Source organism: Camelus bactrianus, chromosome X, assembly GCF_048773025.1.
Source record: "Camelus bactrianus isolate YW-2024 breed Bactrian camel chromosome X, ASM4877302v1, whole genome shotgun sequence".
Taxonomy (NCBI): domain Eukaryota; kingdom Metazoa; phylum Chordata; class Mammalia; order Artiodactyla; family Camelidae; genus Camelus; species Camelus bactrianus.
In genome coordinates this window covers 93,215,343-93,234,696 of record NC_133575.1, presented here as the reverse complement: position 1 = coordinate 93,234,696, position 19,354 = coordinate 93,215,343, and the positions used below count along the sequence as shown (strand labels likewise).

Below are 19,354 nucleotides of genomic sequence, written 5' to 3'. Positions count from 1 at the left end.
ACACCTCTGCGCCTTGGTTTGGTTTTTTCTTTTTGCTTTGGAATAAACAATATATTAATATACTGATAACCAAAAGGTTAAAAGAGCATACAGTAAAAAAATAAATATATGAAAAGGAGCTCAACTGCATTAATCATCAGAGAAATGCTAAGTAAAACTACAATGAGCTACCACTACACACCCACCAGACGTTACCAAGTGTTGGGAAGGATGTGAAGCCACTGGGACTCACACACTGTGGGCAAGAGTGTAAATGGTACAACCTCTTGGAAAACTCTTTGGCAGTATCTAATAAAGTGGAGCATGTGCTTACTCTATGATCCAGCAATTTCGCTCATAGTATGTATCCAACATAAATGCATACATATGATCACCAAACAACATATATTAGAATGTTTAGAGCAGCACCCCATATATTAGAATGGATAAATACATTGTGGTACATTCATTCAATGGAATATTATACAGCAATGAGAATGAACAATTCAAAGCTACATATGACAACATAAATGAATCTCATAGTCATAAAAGTTGATAGAAAGAAGCCTGACATAAAAGAATGTATACTACATGATTCAATTTGCATAAAGTTCAAAACAGGCAAAACTAATCAATGGTGTCAGAAGTTAAGACGGTAGTACTCTTGGTGGGGGAAGTGACTGGGAAGGGACATGAAGAGAGCATCTGGAATACTGACAATGTTCTGATATCAAAGTAGACAGTTGGATATATGAGTCTGGAATTCAGAGGAGAGGTATGGGCTGGTGATATAAATTCTGGAGTTGTCAGCAAAGAGAGAAAAGAAAAGAATGGATGAGATTAACAAAGGAGTTAGCATAGACAGAAAAGAAGCCTAAGGTCTGAGTCCTGGATCACCCAACTCTGACGACTGAAATATAGCTGGTGGTTTAAAGCTAGCGAGCATTCCAAAACAGAGGGATGCACCAAGATGTAAATGCAGAGCTAAGTAGTAGGTCAGAAGCAGATACCCAAGCTAGGCTTGTAAGAATGGGCAGTACTGGAGGCAAGAGTGAGTAACAGATCCCAAATACAGGGAAACAGCCTTGGCTACAGGAATTTGGAAGCATATGCTTAGCAACAGAGGTGAGAAAATTTAACTACAAAGTCTGGGTAATATATTCTAGACAGCAGCAAAAATGAGACCTTGGCCCTGAGCCAGCTTTTTTTGCCTGGGGCTTCTATTGCATCCTTAACTTGGTTCCTGCCAGCTGTGGGTGTCTGTGTCTCTCTCTGGCTTATCATTTGCTCTTCTCTTCCATTTCGCCCTCTTTTCCCTTAATTGCATATAATACAGCAATAATATGTTCAATTGATATTAAGACATTTTTTCACATTTTAACATCTTTGAAAATCAAGATGCATCTTAAAACTGGTGGTGTGTCATAGTTCAATGGCATCATTTTTTCCTTTCTTGGTATATAAAATAATGGTCTGAGACTCAACAGTATCTTAGATTTGATGAAATACAAATGCTCTATCATTCAGAGCACTGTCTTTCAGATTTTGCATTTCTTTTCATTCGGGGGGGTTAACTTTATTGAAATATAATTTACATAAAATAATATTTGCCAATTTTAAGTGTACAATAAAATGAGTTTACACAAATGCATGCAGTCATACAACCACTTCCACAATCATGATAAAGAGCATTTTTATCATTCCAAAAAGTCCTTCGGAGCTCCTCTGCAGTCAATCCCTTTTCCCCACCCCCGGCCCCTGACAATCACTGATCTGCATTCTATCGCTATAGTTTTACCTTTTCTAGAATTTCATATAAGTACAGGATGAACTCTCTTTGTGTCTAGATTCTTTCACTCAGCACAATCATTTTGAGATTCATTCATATCGATGGACGTATCAGTTCATTTTTATTTCTGAGTAGTATTTAATTCTATGGATGTGCCAAATTTTATTTATGCATCAGTCGGTTGAATTGAATTGTTTACAGTTTGGGGCTATTATAAATAATGTATAATTGGCCTTTATTAAAGTGGAAGGAGGGTAATTCCATCTAACCAAGTTGAGTTTTATTTTCTCCTCCCTGGGGGGCATCAGTACCATAATACAATCCTTTTACTTAAACAAGGGTGATGAACACAAAGCTCATATATTTTAGTCATATTGCTCATAAATATCAGTGTTTTGTGCCTGTTTACTAAGTGTCTGTGAATCCTCATCAATATAGGGAAAAGAAATTCTCAAGCTTCTCAAAGCACACTTGAGAATCAATGATAGAAGACACAAATGAGGTAAACTTAGGATAACATCGGGTTTATCTAGGGAAAACGAAGAGAAGTACAGCCTGCAGAATGTATGTTTTGATCAGAAAAAACCTAAATTTCAAAATTAAGGATTTCATTTACTTACAAATAGTGACCCTGAAATACTTACTGCTCCAGAACTCCCGGCCAGAAGCGGGTACCTGCTTTGTACGCCGGGATTTGTAGTCCGTGAAAGACTCGTTCTAGCCAAGATGGCGGACTTGCTAATGACGTGCCCCGAGGGAGTCTGGGTCGCGAGGGGATTGGGTGGTGCGGGGATTCCGCCGGCGGGAAGCTAAGACCAGGTGTTACAACCTTTCCGCCGAGGGAAGCCGGACGCCCTGAAGTCTCGCGAGATTCTGGCGTGACCCAATGGAACGCTGGGCTCGGCTTATCACTAGGGGCGTTTGTTGGGGGCGGAGCTCTGCCTGGAGTGGGCCGGGAGTCGTATGTGCCCGGCGTAGCGGCGTTCAGGCCAGGCTGCTGCTTTAGGAGCGAAGCCGAGGCCATGAAGGAGGAGAAGGAGCATAGGCCTAAGGAGAAGCGAGTAACCCTCTTGACTCCCCCAGGAGCCACAGGCAGCGTCGGTGGGGCTTCGGGGGACAGTACGAAAGGGGAAGATAAGCAGGATCGGAACAAGGAGAAGAAAGAGGCATTGAGCAAGGTGTCTGGCCGGCTGTTGGCCCAGGAGAGGGCGGGACGGTTCCGCCACCCGTGGAGGATGGTTGGGAATGGGGCTGCCCTCTTCCTCTCCCAATCTCTTCCTCTATTTCTTCACTCGAGTGAAAATCGCATCACCTTGTCTCATCCACTCGCCCGAAATGGGGGAGCCCCTCCTGACCAAACTCCAGGATGGGAGTGAGGGAAGGCGGGGTGGTTTCCAGACAAGGATTTAGGTCAGACCTGTGAGATAATGGGAGCGGGGAACGAGAGTGAAGAGAATGGGGAATTAAAAGGTTAACTAGGGGGAAGTATTAAATAGTGAAAGGCCATTAAGGGTGGGAGTAGTTTGTGATAGGAATATTAATGTAGGTCACTTAAGGGAGTCGGGGGTAGGAGTTAATGGTTTGGGGGCCAGGTCGGGTGCATCCTGTTTTGGGAGCAATGAGGGAGTTTTGGATATTATTTAGAGTTTTGAATTCTTTATGCTGAATGAGGAAGGATTTTGTTTTAGGATGTGTTGGATGTGGTAGGGAAATATTAATAAAATCAAGAGTTCGTGGCACCCACAAAAGACCAGGATTGGCATATTAATTTCTTACCACTACATCTATTGAAAAATGGGTGACAGAAAATGAGGCGAAAACCTAGTAAATTGCGGGGCTTCGGATTAACTGAACCTGAAGTTTTCCTTGCTCTAGGCAGTTCTCACTTATGAGAGTTTTTTTTTTAAATAGATTTACTATTATGTTTTGACTAATCATTCTGAACATTCTTCTGGGTTTTTATAAGTGATCTCATCTTTTAAAGGCCAGCTTTCTTCAGGAACAGTGATTCAGGTATAACAGAAAATGTGATTTGTACTAATTTTATTTTCCTTATTCATCTCTTAAGGTGGTAATTCGGAGATTACCGCCCACTTTGACCAAGGAGCAGCTTCAGGAACATCTTCAGCCTATGCCTGAGCATGATTATTTTGAGTTTTTTTCTAATGATACTAGGTAAAATAAATAAATAAAAGAGGGCGGGGGGTAAATGAAAATGGTTTCTTCCATTCTTTTTTATCCTATTGTTTTCCATTTGATTTTTGAACCTGTCTCTTTAATATATGCATACTTGTAATTCAGCCAGACACCTGCAAGCACATTTACATAATTGCTTTCCTCCCTGCAGTCTGTATCCTCATATGTATGCCAGAGCATACATCAACTTTAAAAACCAAGAGGACATTATTTTGTTCAGGGATCGTTTTGATGGTTATGTATTCCTTGACAATAAAGGTGAGTCCTTTTAACTGAAGGGGAGTTTCTTTGTCATTTGTATGTTTAAGACAATATGTGCATCATTGCTTTCTCAATGCCTTCATGGCTTTTCTAAAATCCTGGGTGATAAAATGAGCAACATTTAAAGAGTTTTACACATTTGTTAAGCTTATTACAGCCTTATAAATAGATAATGTGACTTTTCACAGCCCTTATGTATTTTTATTAACCTATTGTTTCTGTAGTTTGATCAACCGAATGAAATTGCCACTGTTTTCTCCTCCTGTGACAATTTTTTTGCCCTGTATTAGATGATCCATTGTTTTGAAGATTTACTAGTTTCATCAGTGATACTGATAAATGACCCTTTAAACTTGTATGACAAGTTTTAAATATTTACTTTTCATCTTGCTTCAAGGACCAACACTTATTTAATTCAAATTCTTTATGTCAATAGTTCTCAGTTGGAGTACTGTTCAACATTCTAAGTTGTATGTAATTAAAACATCAAACTTGATGATTTCCCACCTTCTGTTCAGGAGAGTTTATAGGGAAGAAAAATTTCAGCTTTAGCTCTGATTTTATTATCTGCCGCTTGCAACATTTAGCCAGAGAATGTCCAAGCTGCCATTTGCCACTTTTCTTTTGGTTTTGCAATCATAAATGAATATGTGTCTTTTTATTAGAATGTTTTTTCAGTGTTACTTCAAAGTTGATAAAAATGAAATCTTTGTCAGGGAATATGCCAGTAAAAGTTGAAGGACTGCTACTGTGTTTGTCCAGCTTTTATTAATCCCCCCAAAACCAGCTATTTCTCCACTCTAACTTTAGTAGATAGCAGTGATTTTCTGGAAATCTGAGTTGTGTTTAACTTTTCCCTCTCTTTTTTATCTCTTACATTTAAACGAGTGATGGATTTTGTCAATTTATTGCCTTTTAATATCTTGTTCATCTAGACTTAGTAGTACTTTCACACTTTATGTCGTCATCACCTAATGCTTAGACAACCACTGTGTCTAAACTTACAGGATTTTCCATTTTTTCCATTTCTATATAATTCAATCTGTTATATTACCGTGAAATTAATCTTTCTGAAAATAGTGACTTAAGATAGCAGTTGTGAAAAAAAGTCCAAATTCCTTAGTCTGGTAGTCAGCATCCTTGATAGTTTGGCCTCACTTGTTTTTTTCAGCCTGTCTTCTACAATTTCCTTCTGCTTCGGTCTGGTTTATCTATTCCTCAAATATATCAGTTATTAAGGTAATCTAATTCTGCATTCACTAGGATTTCTAAAATCTTGTTTCCTTTTGTGACTGCTTTGTGATGCTTAATGATCAGTTTTAGTAATGTATTCTGGTTTATGTTTGCATGTCAATGATTTAAGGGTATTTTATACCTTGTATGACACTATTCTATAACAGGGTCTGGTATATTTTTCCAGTAGTCATTTGGGGTTTTTAAAAATTATTCTTGTGATACATATCATAAAATTCAGTGGTTTTTAGTATATTCACAAAGATTTTCAACTATCACCACTGTGTAATTCCAGAATGTTTTCATCACTCCAAAAAGAATCCTATATCCATTAGCAGTCATTGCCCATTCTCCTTTCCCTCTAGGCCCTGGCAACCACTAATCTACTAACTATGGATTTCCTTATTCTGGACATTTCACATAAACAGAATCATACAACATGTGACCTTTTGTGATTGCCTCTCTTACTCAGTATGTTTTCAGGGTTCATCCATGTTATAATATGTATCATAACCTCATTGCTTTTTTTGTTTACATTTTTTAAAATTGTAGTAAAATACACATAAATAAAATTTACCATCTTAACCATTTTTAAGTGTGCAGTTCAGTAGTATTGAGTTCATTCACATTGTTCTGCAACCAATCTCTGAAACTTTTTCATCTTGTAAGACTGAAACTTTGACCATTAAACAAGCCCCCATTTCTCCTTCCCCCGAGCCTCTGGCAACTACCTTTCTACCTCTATGAGCCAGCATTCTGTCTATGAAGTTGCCCATTCTAGGTACCTCATAAAAGTGGAATCATATAGTATTTGACTTTTCGTGACTGGCTTATTTCACTTAATGTAATGTCCTCAAGGTTGATCCATGTTGTAGCATGTGTCAGAGTTTCCTTTTTAAGACTAATATTCCATTGTATGTATATACTACATTTTCTTTATCCATTCGTCTGTCGACAGACATTTGGCTATTGTGAATAATGCTGCTAGGAATGTACAAACCTCTGTTCAAGTCTCTGCTTTCACTTCTTTTCAATATATACCCAAAAGTGAAATTGCTGGGTCATATGGTAATTCTGTTTTATTTTTTTGAGGAACCACCATACTGTTTTCCATAGCAGCTATACCATTTTACATTCCCACCAGTAATGCATGAGGGTTCTAATTTTGCCACATCCTGTCAACACTTGTTATTTTCTGTTTTTCCCCCCTTTAATAGTCATTGTTCTGACACGTGTAAGGTGCTATCTCACTGTGGTTTTGATTTGCATTTCCCTAATGATTAGTGAGGTCATATTCTAACCTTTCATATGCTTGAGCATATGAACATCTTTTCATTTGCTTGTTGGCCATTTGTATATCATCTTTGGAGAAATGTCTATTCAAGTCCTTTGAACATTTTTTAATCAGGTTATTAGGGGTTTTTTGTTGTTGTTAAGTTGTAGGAGTTCTTTAGATATTCTGTATATTGACCCCTTATGAAGATAGATGGTTTGCAGATCTCCAGTTCCATCAGTTTCCTTTTCATTCTGTTGATTGTGTCCTTAGATACACAAAAGTTCTTAGTTTTGATGTAGCACAGTTTATCTATTTTTTACTTTTGTTGCCTGTGGTTTTGGTGTCTCCTGTTGTATTTTTTAATAACAGCTTTATTGAGATAAAATGCACATGCCATGAAATTCACCCTTTTAAAGTGTACAGTTCAGTGTTTTTTAATATATTCACAGAGTTGTGCAGCTGTCACAATCTATTTTTTAAAAATTTTTCTTCCCACAATCTAATTTTAGAACACATTTATCACTCCAAAGAGAAACCTCATACCCATTAGCTGTCCCCATTCTCCCCACCACTACCCCCCAGCTCTAGCCAAGCACTAATCTACTTTCTGTCTCTATAGCTTTGCCTGTTCTAGAGATTTCTGATGTATTTTTTAAATGAAAATTAGTTTGTAGATTTTTCCCCCACGCATCACAATGTCACACCTTAGAAGTCGAATTTAAATGAATGTTTTACTTCCCTCTCATATCTTTTCATTATGTTATCAGTATGAATTGGGAGCTCCTTTGGTAACATGTTGATTTTAGTTGTGCCAGTGTGATTTATGCCTGTTGGGAGACTCTATTCAGATCACTGTCATCAAAGGAGACCTAGAGAGCAGTGGGTTGACTTGTATCCACTTTTGACATTTTCTTTATTATAGCAAGTGTGGTATTTTTTCTAAACAGGTCAGGAATATCCTGCCATAGTAGAATTTGCACCTTTTCAAAAAGCTGCAAAAAAGAAGACTAAGAAAAGAGATACTAAAGTTGGGACTATCGATGATGGTACAGTATAGCTCTAGTTCTGTAATGCTATTGCTATGGGTTTTTTAAAATACTACCTTTGTGGGAATTAATTGGACTCCAATCTTTTAAATTAGGAAAACATGAAATAAAGTTCATGCGAAATGTAACTCACTGATGAAAGCTTTGCTTGTTAGAGTGGAGGCGGGTTTCTGTAAATCACCTTAGGTTTGTTGATTAGAAGACAATGGAAAAAAAAATCAGATGTTTCAAAGTACAACTCCTTGAGGCCCCTTACCATTTTTACAATGATTTATTTGACTTTTGGTTTTCATTTTTATAAAGAGGAGGAGCTGTGATGGAAAAGTTTCTATACTTGAGTAGCTTAATATAAAGTAGCTGAAGTGGCCAGTCTTGTTTTCTAGGCTTTGAGTATGCAGTTAACTGCACACTTAGTAATTACATTGAACGGAAATACTAGAACTAAAAAACTGAAATAATTGCCATTTAAGGGAAATTGGATCCAGATTTTGAGATCTCTGTAATGTAGCTGTTGGATAAGGACTTCACTGTAATATTTTATATCAGATTGATTTTTAGAATCAACTAGTTTGGTTTCCATTATTTATTACTATAATGGGCATTTTATAAAGAAAACACAGAAAAGACTTGACACACAGCTGCTTATTGATTATATCATAGATTCAGACCTGTAAGAATAGATCAGGTGACATGCTCCACAGCGCATGCTCCAAATACAAGCACTATAACAACTCATGTGTTACCCTTCCTGATGTCAGAGTCATCTAGGAAAGAATTCCAGGAGTTATTGTCACCTCTAGTGCCACATCTAGGACATTCCCCCTCATTTACCTTTTTGGAACACCTGATTTTCACATGCTGAGTTTAACTAAAGTGAGGTATATATGCAGGAATTGCTTACACACTACACACAGTACTCTCTGAAAGTCCCGTAACTGTAGCTTGCAGTTCTCCCGTAAGTGTGACTCTGGATTAGTAGGAGCAGTGATTTTTAAAAGCGAAGTACTTAACATTCCTGGAGGTTGTGTTATAATGTGTAGTGTCTCATTTTCCGTGACCCCGTGTTACACCACGCTCCCTCAGTGGGTATCCCTAATAGGAGTTCTGAGAGTAAGTGACTGATAAAGCCCTAAATAGTCTATCTTAAGGGTATGGGTAGGTTTATTTTCAGTCTTCCAGGAAGTAGAAAATTATCCTCTTTGATAAGTAAATATCCTAGATATTTCCTATTTTGTTTAAAGTCTGCTATATTTTCTATTTACTTAAACAATTATTTAGATCCAGAATATAGAAAATTTTTGGAAAGTTATGCTGCAGATAATGAGAAAATGACATCTACTCCAGAGACACTGCTAGAGGAAATAGAAGCAAAAAATAGAGAATTAATAGGTAAGTGGGCAAAAGGAATTAAGGGCAACAGCTTTTTCATCAGAAGACTTATCAGACTCCCACTTCTGTCACTTGCTAGCTGTGTGACCATAGGAAAGGCACTAACTTCTTTGAGACTATGTTTCTTCTACTATAAAGTACAGATAATGCCTGCCTCAGAGGATTGAGAATGTATTGATAAGATGGGGAAAATTCTCTGACTTATTTAGTGCCACACAAATGTACACAAATGTAAAAAGTTTGAAGAGTCATATGGGACCTTAAGATGTTGGTAAGCCTTTGAAGATCAATTGGTGTTTTCTAGTAATAAGTTCACATTCCTAAAAAATTTTTGGCCTGAAAATACTAAAAAATGAAATTAATTACTGCAAAATGGAACACTTCTTGAGAAATTCTAGCTTGGATGTTGGTTTTAGTTTTAAGTTATGACAACTATATCAGCTCTAAACATAAACATAGCCTCTGACACAAGGTTTCTAATCTTAGGAACTTATCTGAAGGAAGTATGTTTTTCAAAAAGCTAGCTATGAGGCTAGATAGCATTGTTCAGAATATTGAAAAATGAATTAAATATTCTTCTAAAACTTGGATTTTATTAATGGACACGTAGTATAAGCCCACCTCTGATAGTTTCCGTAGAATAAACTCCCAGCAGTGGGTTTACGGGGTTAAAAGGATTAGATATGTGTAGCCCCTTACCCTAATTTGTTCCCAGTTGAACAAATTTATACTCCTATCTGTAAAATAAGAGAATGTCCTTTGCACTTAATTCTGACAGCAGGAATTACTCTTTTGAAAAATTACTATTTTAATTTGAATTTCTTAACTTTTAAAAAAGTATTTTAAACCTTCAGGATTGAAATAGAATACTGTAAAGCTTCTTTCCAATAATATAGTTGTTAATTTAACTGTTTAAGGGGTATGGTTTTCCTGCCTCGGGTGGTTGGCAGGGAATGTCAGAAAATGGAATCCTTTCTAGGGGTTGATAAATATTAATAATCTGTTTACATTTATGTAGCTAAAAAGACAACCCCACTTTTGAGCTTCCTGAAAAACAAGCAGGTAAACCTTTTGTTTTTATAGTTCTCTCAATACTTTTATTTCATTGGTTCACATTCTGTAAACATAAGAGCATTGGGATCCTATAGGAGAAATAGCTGCTTTTTTTTTTTTTTTTTTACCATTATTCTTTAAAGATTTGGCTCATCGGTCTCACTTCCTGACCCTCTTCTCCACTTTGGTTGCTGGACCAAGGATTCACTCTGCAAACCCAGAGAGTCCTTAGCTTGTTCCAGAGACACTCTTGATTTCCTGAAAGCCTCAATTTATAGCAAGGCAGCCGTGGGAGACTCTGATACCAGCAGGCCCTGGTCTTTCTTCTCTCTCATTCTGAATGGGATGGGGAGGGGCTTAAGGAGGTAGAAAGTAGGAAGGAAAGATGACACAGTTTAGTGGGTGCCCAACGTATCTTCAGGATTAAGTTACTGGTGGTGATTATCTTGTTTGAAGGCTTGTGCTGATGTTTCCTTCTAGAGGATGAGAGAAGAGAAAAGAGAAGAAAGGAGGAGGCGAGAAATAGAAAGAAAAAGGCAAAGAGAAGAAGAGAGGAGGAAGTGGAAAGAAGAAGAGAAACGAAAAAGGAAAGATATAGAAAAGCTAAAGAAGATAGACAGAGTTCCAGAAAGGGACAAATTAAAGGATGAACCAAAGATTAAGGTATGAAAATAAACTGACTGCATGTTGCTGAAAATTGCATGTATCTACTTCTTCAAATATGCATGCATCTTGTGTTGGTGTAAACAGTTTTCTGGTTTTGTTTTTGTCTTTTGGGGGGGGTGAATCCATAGAAATCTTTCCTGTAATAGTATTATTTTTAAAATTTAAGACAATTGAAAAGATGAAGTAGTTTATAGGGTATTTCTTCAGTGCAGATCTGTGTTATTTTTAATCATTAAAAATGTTCAATTTTTGAATTATTAGTCTCTCAATTCTTATAAATAAGGGCTTAGGGCTGGCTGGCATGAATTACGGGTTTTATTCAGCTTTCCTTCATATTTGATACATGAAGTTGCCTCATCTGTTTGTTTTCCACTGTCTTCAGGTACACAGGTTTCTGTTACAAGCTGTGAATCAGAAAAATGTAAGGACCAAGTACATGATACAGAGCACCTAGTATCATGTCACACACACAGGTCTTAGTTAATAAGTCCTTTTGGTGGTGGTGGTAGTGTTATTACCTGTAGAAAACCCCTTCAGACTGACCTGAGTCTTCTTAAAAGCTGAGCCATTTTAATTCCTACTTTAGAAGGGAGCCCAGATGACTTCCTGATGCTCTGCTGTGTATCCAGAAGCTTCAACAATATACAGCTAGAGGACAACCATGCCTAAAGAGCTCTTTCTCTTCTTTTTATATGCCTTTCCTAACTGGCTGCCTTGTGGGAGTCCTAGGGATATACATCCTGCATTACATCCTTTTCCTTCTCACATGATTCCCCATGTGATCTTCTTGCATCTACCTGGGAATCTGTGAGCAGCAGATTCTGATTATTGCAGTGCATGTAGGAAGAGGAAAGCCTGTAGAAAGATCCCAGCCTTGCTGCTTCCCTTCTGAGGGCATGGCTTAGGCAGCCCTTGTTCCAACGAACTTCTGGAGAAGTACTTGTACATAGTACTTCAGAGAAAGTCAGAGAAAGATCTCACAGAGGTGGTGGCAGAGTCTCCTTTTACCCTCCTCAAAATTCAGCCATTTATGTGGCTAGGGTTCCCCAAGGCTCTCCAGGGCTCAGTACTGGTGATAAGGGGCTTGGCGGCAGGGTGAGGAGGTTCCCATCTTAATTCCTTCTAGCAGTCTCTCTGTCCGCCATGCCACAAGTGACTTGACTTGCTATTATCAGCAAGGCAGAAGGTAGAGCCAGCCATGCTAGAGACATTCGTTAGTGTTCTTATTAGAGTGGTGAACATCTTGGCTTCTAACAAAGATGTTCATTAGAGAAATAAGAACACTTCCACTGAAACCTGCACATGGTATCCTCACTTTACACTGGTGCCTTCTTAGTGTCCAGTTTGGACTCGCCATTTGCAGTGGCTGTCTGTGTGCTGAAATACTTCATGCTTAAGTCTTGTGGTGCTTTGCCTTTTGCTTGGTGGCTTGTATGATGCCTTCACCCTGAGATGAAACTTTGTATGATGCCTTCACTCTGAGACTTGAAATTCTGTTTTGCCTAAAAACCTCTCTGAATATCCAACACCTAGGGGTATTCTAGAGAGATTTGTCTTAGTGGCATGGGAAAGAAACTGTTTTGTCAGCAATTTGGACTTTACAAACCACTTTTATTTTGGAATTGCATTCTGTCATAATATGTATTTTATATATAATATATATATATATATATATATATTATATATATAATATATATATGACATTGAGCAGAGTTCCTACTCGGTAGAGATGGAACTTCACAATTCTATTGTATGAGGTATTTGAATTTTTAAATCAAATGCCAAATAATTCTTGTTTTTCATCTCTAATGATAATATGGTTGTACCATCATAAGTATGTTACTTCTCTCAGACTCAAGGCAAAATTATTCTTGCAATGGATCTCTCCTTTGGTGACCAAGGTATTTGTCATTCTAATTACTACATAAAAATAGTCCAACAGTAATGGTCTGTCTGCCTAGCATTTTAAATTCATGGCATATTTTCCCATCAAGTTACACTGACATGCTGGTTTGCTACAGAAGGCATAATTAGAAGTGTGCACTGGTCCACTTAAAGGTTGACCCACTGAAAGCCAAAGGAGTTTTGATCCTATTGCCACAAAGTGATTAAACCACTTCATTTGAGTGGATAACACTTTCAAATTAATAGCGTCCTTTTAGCAAATTGCTGCTCTTGTGCATTAGTTGTTCACCTGAAAGTTTGAGTACCTGCAGAGATAGGGGCCTTCTATAGCCTAAATTGAAAATATTTAGTCTATTGTTCTCTTTGGTAGAATCAGAAGACAATGTCCTACCCTTCAAAATAAACAAATTTGTTCTCTTTAAAGCTGCTCAAGAAGCCAGAAAAAGGAGATGAAAAAGAATTGGACAAAAGAGAGAAAGCCAAGAAATTGGACAAAGAGAATCTGAGTGATGAAAGGGCCAGTGGGCAAAGCTGTACATTGCCCAAGCGTTCTGATGGTGAATTTAAAGATGAAAAGCCTAAGAGGTCGGTAGTCAGGGGGTCTTTGGTACATTTGTTTTCAACATGTTTCTAGGTGCTAGTTTTACTGCTATATCCTGGGCTTGTGTCTGAATTAAGATAACATGGTTTTCCAAGGAGCAGAGGGATGAGGAGGAAAGATTTCAAATATTTTAGTATCTTAATCTGGGTGAATGATTTATGGGTTTTTTTGTTGTTGTTTTTCAAAATACTAGTGTTTTGTTTTTTTTTTAATGCTGCTCCAAAAGTACAACATCATTGTAGTGGCCAAGTCAGGAGCAGAGTGTTCCTTCATTTGTGATTAGGAGAACTTCGAGGGTGCATTCTCAGATTTGTTCTTCATGCAGACCGGAAGAGGAGAGTGCCAGAGACTACAGGGAGCGGGAACGGGATTACGAACGCGATCAAGAGCGCATCCTTAGGGAAAGAGAGAGGCTGAAGCGGCAGGAAGAAGAGCGCCGGAGGCAGAAGGAGCGCTATGAGAAAGAGAAGGCTTTTAAAAGAAAGGAAGAAGAAATAAAAAAAGAGAAAGAAGCACTTCGGGATAAAGGAAAGAAGACTGAAAGTACCGAACCAGTAGGCAGCTCAGAAAAAACTGAAAAGAAAGAGGAAGTGGTTAAGAGAGATCGCATAAGAAACAAGGTGCCGTTTTTTGTTAAACTTATTTATTTTCACAAGGATTTTTTTCTTTTCCTGCAAGTGTAAAGGACTAGCTCATTGTTTGTTACAGAATTTTTAAAGAGGAACTTTAACTCTCTGCACCTTTTCTGTAGTCGTGGTGGGGTCCTTTTATTAACTGCTTATTGAAATTAAAAACACACAAAAGTAGAGAGAATAGAGGAATAAAATGATGTACCCATCACCTAGCTTCAGCAGTTATCACCTCATGGCCAAGCTTCTTTCTACTCTACCCCATCCTACCCCTACTGGATTATTTTCAAGCAAATCCTAAACAATTTCTTCTTTAAATATGTCACTATTAAGAGTAAAGACTCTTTTTCTTAATAAAATAACAGCATTTTCACACCAGAAAAAAAACTTGACAATAATTCCTTAACATCCTGCCTACTCAGTGTTCAGATTTTCCTAATTGCTTCATTAATATCTTCTCTGTAGGCTCTAAATAAGGTCCACAAATTGTATTTGTGAAATGTCCCCTTAACTCTCTTAATCTAAACACTTCCTCCTCCTCTTGTTTTCCTACCACTTATTTGTTGCAGAAACCAATTTGTCCTATAGAGCTTCTAACAGTCCAGGTTGCCTAATTACATCCCTGTGGCATCATTTAACATGTTTCTCTACCTTCTTTGTTCCCTTGAGAACTGGTAGTCATATCTAGAGCAGAGTCAGCACATTTTTTCTATAAAGGGCAAGATGGTAAATATTTTAGGCTTTGTGGGCCGTGTGGTCTCTGTCACAACCAGTAAGTTTAGAAGAAAAGTAGGCATAGACAATATATAAAAGAATGAGCCTGGCTGTCTGCCAATCAAACTTTATTCACAAAAACAGGTGGCCCCTCACCTAGAGCCCTGAATATATTCAGGCTCAATGTTAGGCAAGAACATTTCATAGGCGGTGGTGTGCAGTTCCTATTGCATCATATTTAGCAATGAAGGGTCATAATGTCTGTCTACACTTACTCTCAAATGGTCTGCAAAAATAATGTGTCTGTATGCGTGCGTGCATGTGCACACATTAGAGACAGAAGAGGCACATGTGACAAAAATGTTAACAATTGTGAATCTAGGAGAAGGGTATGAGGTATTCACTGTACAAGTTTTGCAACATTTCTGTACATTTAAAAATTTTCAAGATAAAAAGTTGAAAAAAAACAACTGATTGGTTCGGGTATTTGAAGCCTGATCCATCTGTTACACAATTTTTTATTTTTTTATTTTATTTTTTAGGTTTATTTGTTTACTTATTTTTTAAAGAAGGTACTGGGGATTGAACCCAGGACATCCACTGTGCATGCTAAACATGCACTCTACCACTGAGCTATACCCTCCCTCCAATTGTAAGACATTTTATCATCCTTTCTCCTAATGATTTTGCTTAGATTCATTATTTCATGGTGGGAGGTTGGAAAACAGTCATATACATATACATTCTGCCTTTACTGTTGCATTTATTATCTGATATTCTCCTACAAAGAGGAATTTCCCCTAATCAACTATTTGGTTAGCCTAAAATTCAGTTTACACAGGAAAGGCAAGATAAACACTTGATCCTTTACCTTTATTTACAGTATTCAGAGTAACAGCAACTTCTAGGGGTTATCAATGAGTTTTGTTCTGTTCAGTCTTTTAAGAACTTGTGGATTTAGAAATATTTGGTGTATTCCAACTTGTTATTGTCATTTATTGTCCTTGTTGATATTTAAATTGTCCCATCTTTGCACAATGGAGCCCCATCATCCATTTCTTTAAATACCACACAGGAGTATCATCTGCTTTACCATTTCATCTTGTGAAAATAATGAAATATTTTGCTGTAATTATTCACTTGAGAATAATGCTTTAAGGCTAACTTTAATACAGCAGAGAGGAAGGGTAAGGAAGGCTCATGTCATGTTTTGTTGAATTCAGAAAAAGACCTATGCATTTAAGTTTTCCAGGATCATACTGTCATAAACCAAACACATTACTTGAACTGAGAGGTACATGGTGAGTTTATTGAGGCTTATTTAGGAACCTGAGATCTAAAGTGCCACCTGGAGAGCCTCAAGCTGGGCTGTTACATTGTCAAACCTGAATTAAGAGACAGTCATGTTTGTGGTAAGTTACAACGATCTGAGCTCATAACTTCAGGGAGGTCTCCACTTAAGACTTTGCATTCTTGATAATTGTTTCTAACTCCTAAAGTTTTCTTAGGTGGTGGTGCATTTTTAAGTCAATTTACTAATGGGGAGGAGAGATGGACAATGGCAGTGGCTTTTAAGTAAAAACTATTCAAGTTGATTCAAGCTGAACCATCTTGAGATGGTTAAGAAAATTAGGCAGTAGAGTTATCAAAAATTTATGCTAGGCATATAAAATATTACTTATGAAATGGTTGCTTTCCTTTGCAGATAGGGGAAAGGAAGTGGGCAGTTAGAAGCAAATTAACTGTCAACACTTACTGTCACGTACTGCACCCTCACATTTTTGGTCTTGTATGAGTTGTTTCTGGTATATATCAATACATAACTTATGACTCTGAAAATCTCCTGTAAATGCTTAGTAGCCGTGTTGTAACACTAATATTTCATTTTACTGTAGGATCGCCCAGCAATGCAGCTTTACCAACCAGGAGCTCGAAGCCGAAATCGACTCTGTCCCCCTGATGACAACACCAAGTCTGGAGATTCAACCATAGAAAAAAAGCAGGAAAGTGGTATTAGCCATAGAAAAGAAGGAGGCGAGGAGTGATAGGTCTGAATGGCTTTAGGTGTCCTGACTGTCTAGGCAGCCAAAGAGCACGTATTAAGCAATCCAGAAGTGCCTTCAGGGCAAAGGAATAGAGAGAGAGTAAGGGGGTCGCTGTGCTGGTGGGGTACACTGCAGAGGAGTGTGTTTTGCATCAAAGCAGGAACCCGATTGCAGGTTCAGATTGGAAGTACAATTTCATTTTTTATGCAGTTCCTACAAATTAATTTTAAAGTGTCAGACAAAGCTGAGGGAGAGGACATGCATTGCAATTTGCAGGCAGGAAATGTCAAGAGAGGACTTAATTAGGTATGACACGAGAAGAAGAAAAGAGAACTGGCTCCAAAATCAAAAGGTTTTGTTAATCCTGGATTGAATTTTTGTAATTTCAGTGGAGCAGAATCACTTTGAAGTCTTGTTCAGATCTAGTTATAGTCATTGTTGGTGAGAACTGTCGACTTTGTGTAGTGTAGAAGCAACAAGCATGTAATTGTAATACAACTAGAGTGAAGGATATAACAAATTTTCGCTTAAGGAAAAATTCAAATAGTCATGTCTATATCCTATGTCCTAAAGTTTTAGGATTAGTTTTAGCTTTTTGTTTGCTTACGTAAGCTTAGCATAAAAATATTTTTAAACATCTCCTTTTGCCTTTAGCAATTTTTTTTTATCAGTAAAGTTTAACCCTTATTTGGTGCTTGACAATCCAGTCTTTGTTTTATCTTAGGTCTCATGAGCTGAGTGCATACCCTCTCCAGGAAGGAAACTGCACCAATATTTGTTCCTGTTAAATAGCAACTCTTAGCCTTAGCTTGTTTTGCATTGATGTCAATAAATAACAACATCACTCAAGTATGAAGCTAAGTGTGTTTATTAACTTTACTAAATAGCTATTAGTTTTGAGAAATTAAACTTCTGATACTTAATTAACCTTTTGAGAATTCTGAAAGTGGATGAATGATATTTGTTTCTGCCTTCACTAGTACTATGCCTTTATTTTGCCCACCAAGAAGATCAAATCATGGTTCACTACTCTTGTTCCAAAAGAACCAAAATGTTTGGACAACATCCTTAAGCTGCTGCTTCACTTTCATCCTGCTAGCTTCTCCTAATGTCAGTTAGGAGTCAGTTTAGGGGTCAGTTTGCCTTTACTCAGTAAGTCACTGCTTTATGTTTACTCAGCTTTTACAAACCAGTATCCCAAGAGGCAGGTAAAGAGGAAGAGCCATCAAGGTGATTCAAAGAGAGTAGTCCTCAACTGGGAGAGAGTACTGAAATAAGGGAAGGGATATTTTCAAGGAGGAGAGTTGCTGGCAGTGTCCCATGCCACAGAGAGATTAAGGAAGAAAAGAAACATGAAGGGTTCACGTTCACTGGATTTGGCAGTACTGAGGCATGAGTGAACTGGTGAGGCAGAAACCACGTTACAGTGAGGGGTGAGTGGCAGGTGGGAAGTGGAGATGGGGGCAGTTGGATATATGGGTCTTGGATCTCAGAGAAGAGATTTGGGCTGGAGATACAGATTTGGAATTCATCTATTTTTAGATGATCATTGAAGCTATGGGCCTGGATTTAGTCAGGGGGAGAGAGTAAAGAAAGAACAGAAACAGACCTAGGGCCCAGCCTTAAAGAACTCTAAGGATACTATACAGGTAAGGAAATGTATCTATAAAGACAGAAAAGGAGTAGCCAGAGAGTAGGTGAAAAACCAGGAAACTGATATTATCTAATCCAAGAGAAAAGAATGAAGAAGGAAAGGGGAGTGGCCATCAGGGCTGGATGCTGCTGGAAGGTGGAGTGTGATGGCTGAAAAAAGGCCATGGGATTCGGTGACTTACAAATCACTGATGACCTGGAATTATGAAGACTAGAAGCCAGACTGGGTTGAGAATGGAAACAGCATAGACAACCTTTTAGAGAAATTTGGCAAGGATGTTGGTGAAAGATTTTTCTAAAATACAAGAAATACTAAAGCATGTTTAGAAGCCAAAAGGAAAGCTCTGAGAAAGGATGAACACCCAGGGGAAGTGATAACCATAGTGTAGGTTTCCGGATTAGGCAGGTGAAAAGGGAGCCTCTTGGTGGCCGAGGTTAGAGGAGCTGGCCTTAGGAGAAGAGTCACCCCGGAACCATCAGTGGTGAGTTGGCATCGCTCGCTTCTGTACCCAGCCTGGGGACTGCTGCCAGCCCTCTCCAGGCTTTTTTCATGTCAGCACCTCCCTTTTTTGTTGTACTTGCCTTGCCAGTCCAGCTCAGTAAACCATACTCCCCCCTCTCTTAAATTTCTTCTATTCATTTATGCACTCACTTAAACATCTACTAGTCACTGACTGTGCCAGGCTCTGGGGTTCAAGGACTCAAACAAGTCCTTGTCCTTAAGGAACCATGGGCCAGTGGTATCAAGAGACAACCAGAAATAACCAGAGCACAGTGCACCATGTGAAAAGGGCTGTGGTGACGGCCTGGTGTGGGAGCCTCCTGCCACTAAGCTGCCAAGCGTTGCTGGAGAAAATTCCTAAACCAGATCAACTGGTGAGACTACAGGAGGGCCCTCCCTCCTGCCCAGCAATTTAAA

The 19,354-nt window shown here is 38.2% G+C and overlaps 1 protein-coding gene across 3 annotated transcripts; it reads left to right on the top strand.

Annotated features, from left to right (window-relative positions):
• The first annotated feature begins 2,780 nt into the window (after nt 1-2,780).
• On the top strand, nt 2,781-17,631 carry UPF3B (UPF3B regulator of nonsense mediated mRNA decay). Of its 3 annotated transcripts, XM_010947390.3 has the most exons (11): nt 2,781-2,946; nt 3,837-3,943; nt 4,116-4,222; nt 7,682-7,780; nt 9,059-9,169; nt 10,188-10,231; nt 10,703-10,885; nt 11,271-11,309; nt 13,218-13,378; nt 13,720-14,014; nt 16,633-17,631. In XM_010947390.3, the coding sequence occupies exons 1-11, from the start codon at nt 2,791-2,793 to the stop codon at nt 16,780-16,782; spliced, it is 1,452 nt and encodes a 483-aa protein (XP_010945692.2). In that variant the 5' UTR covers nt 2,781-2,790; the 3' UTR covers nt 16,783-17,631. The 3 variants fall into 3 exon arrangements, with proteins under 3 accessions (XP_010945692.2, XP_074215320.1, XP_010945694.2); XM_074359219.1 differs by lacking the exon at nt 7,682-7,780; XM_010947392.3 differs by lacking the exon at nt 11,271-11,309.
• Nucleotides 17,632-19,354: the final 1,723 nt, after the last annotated feature.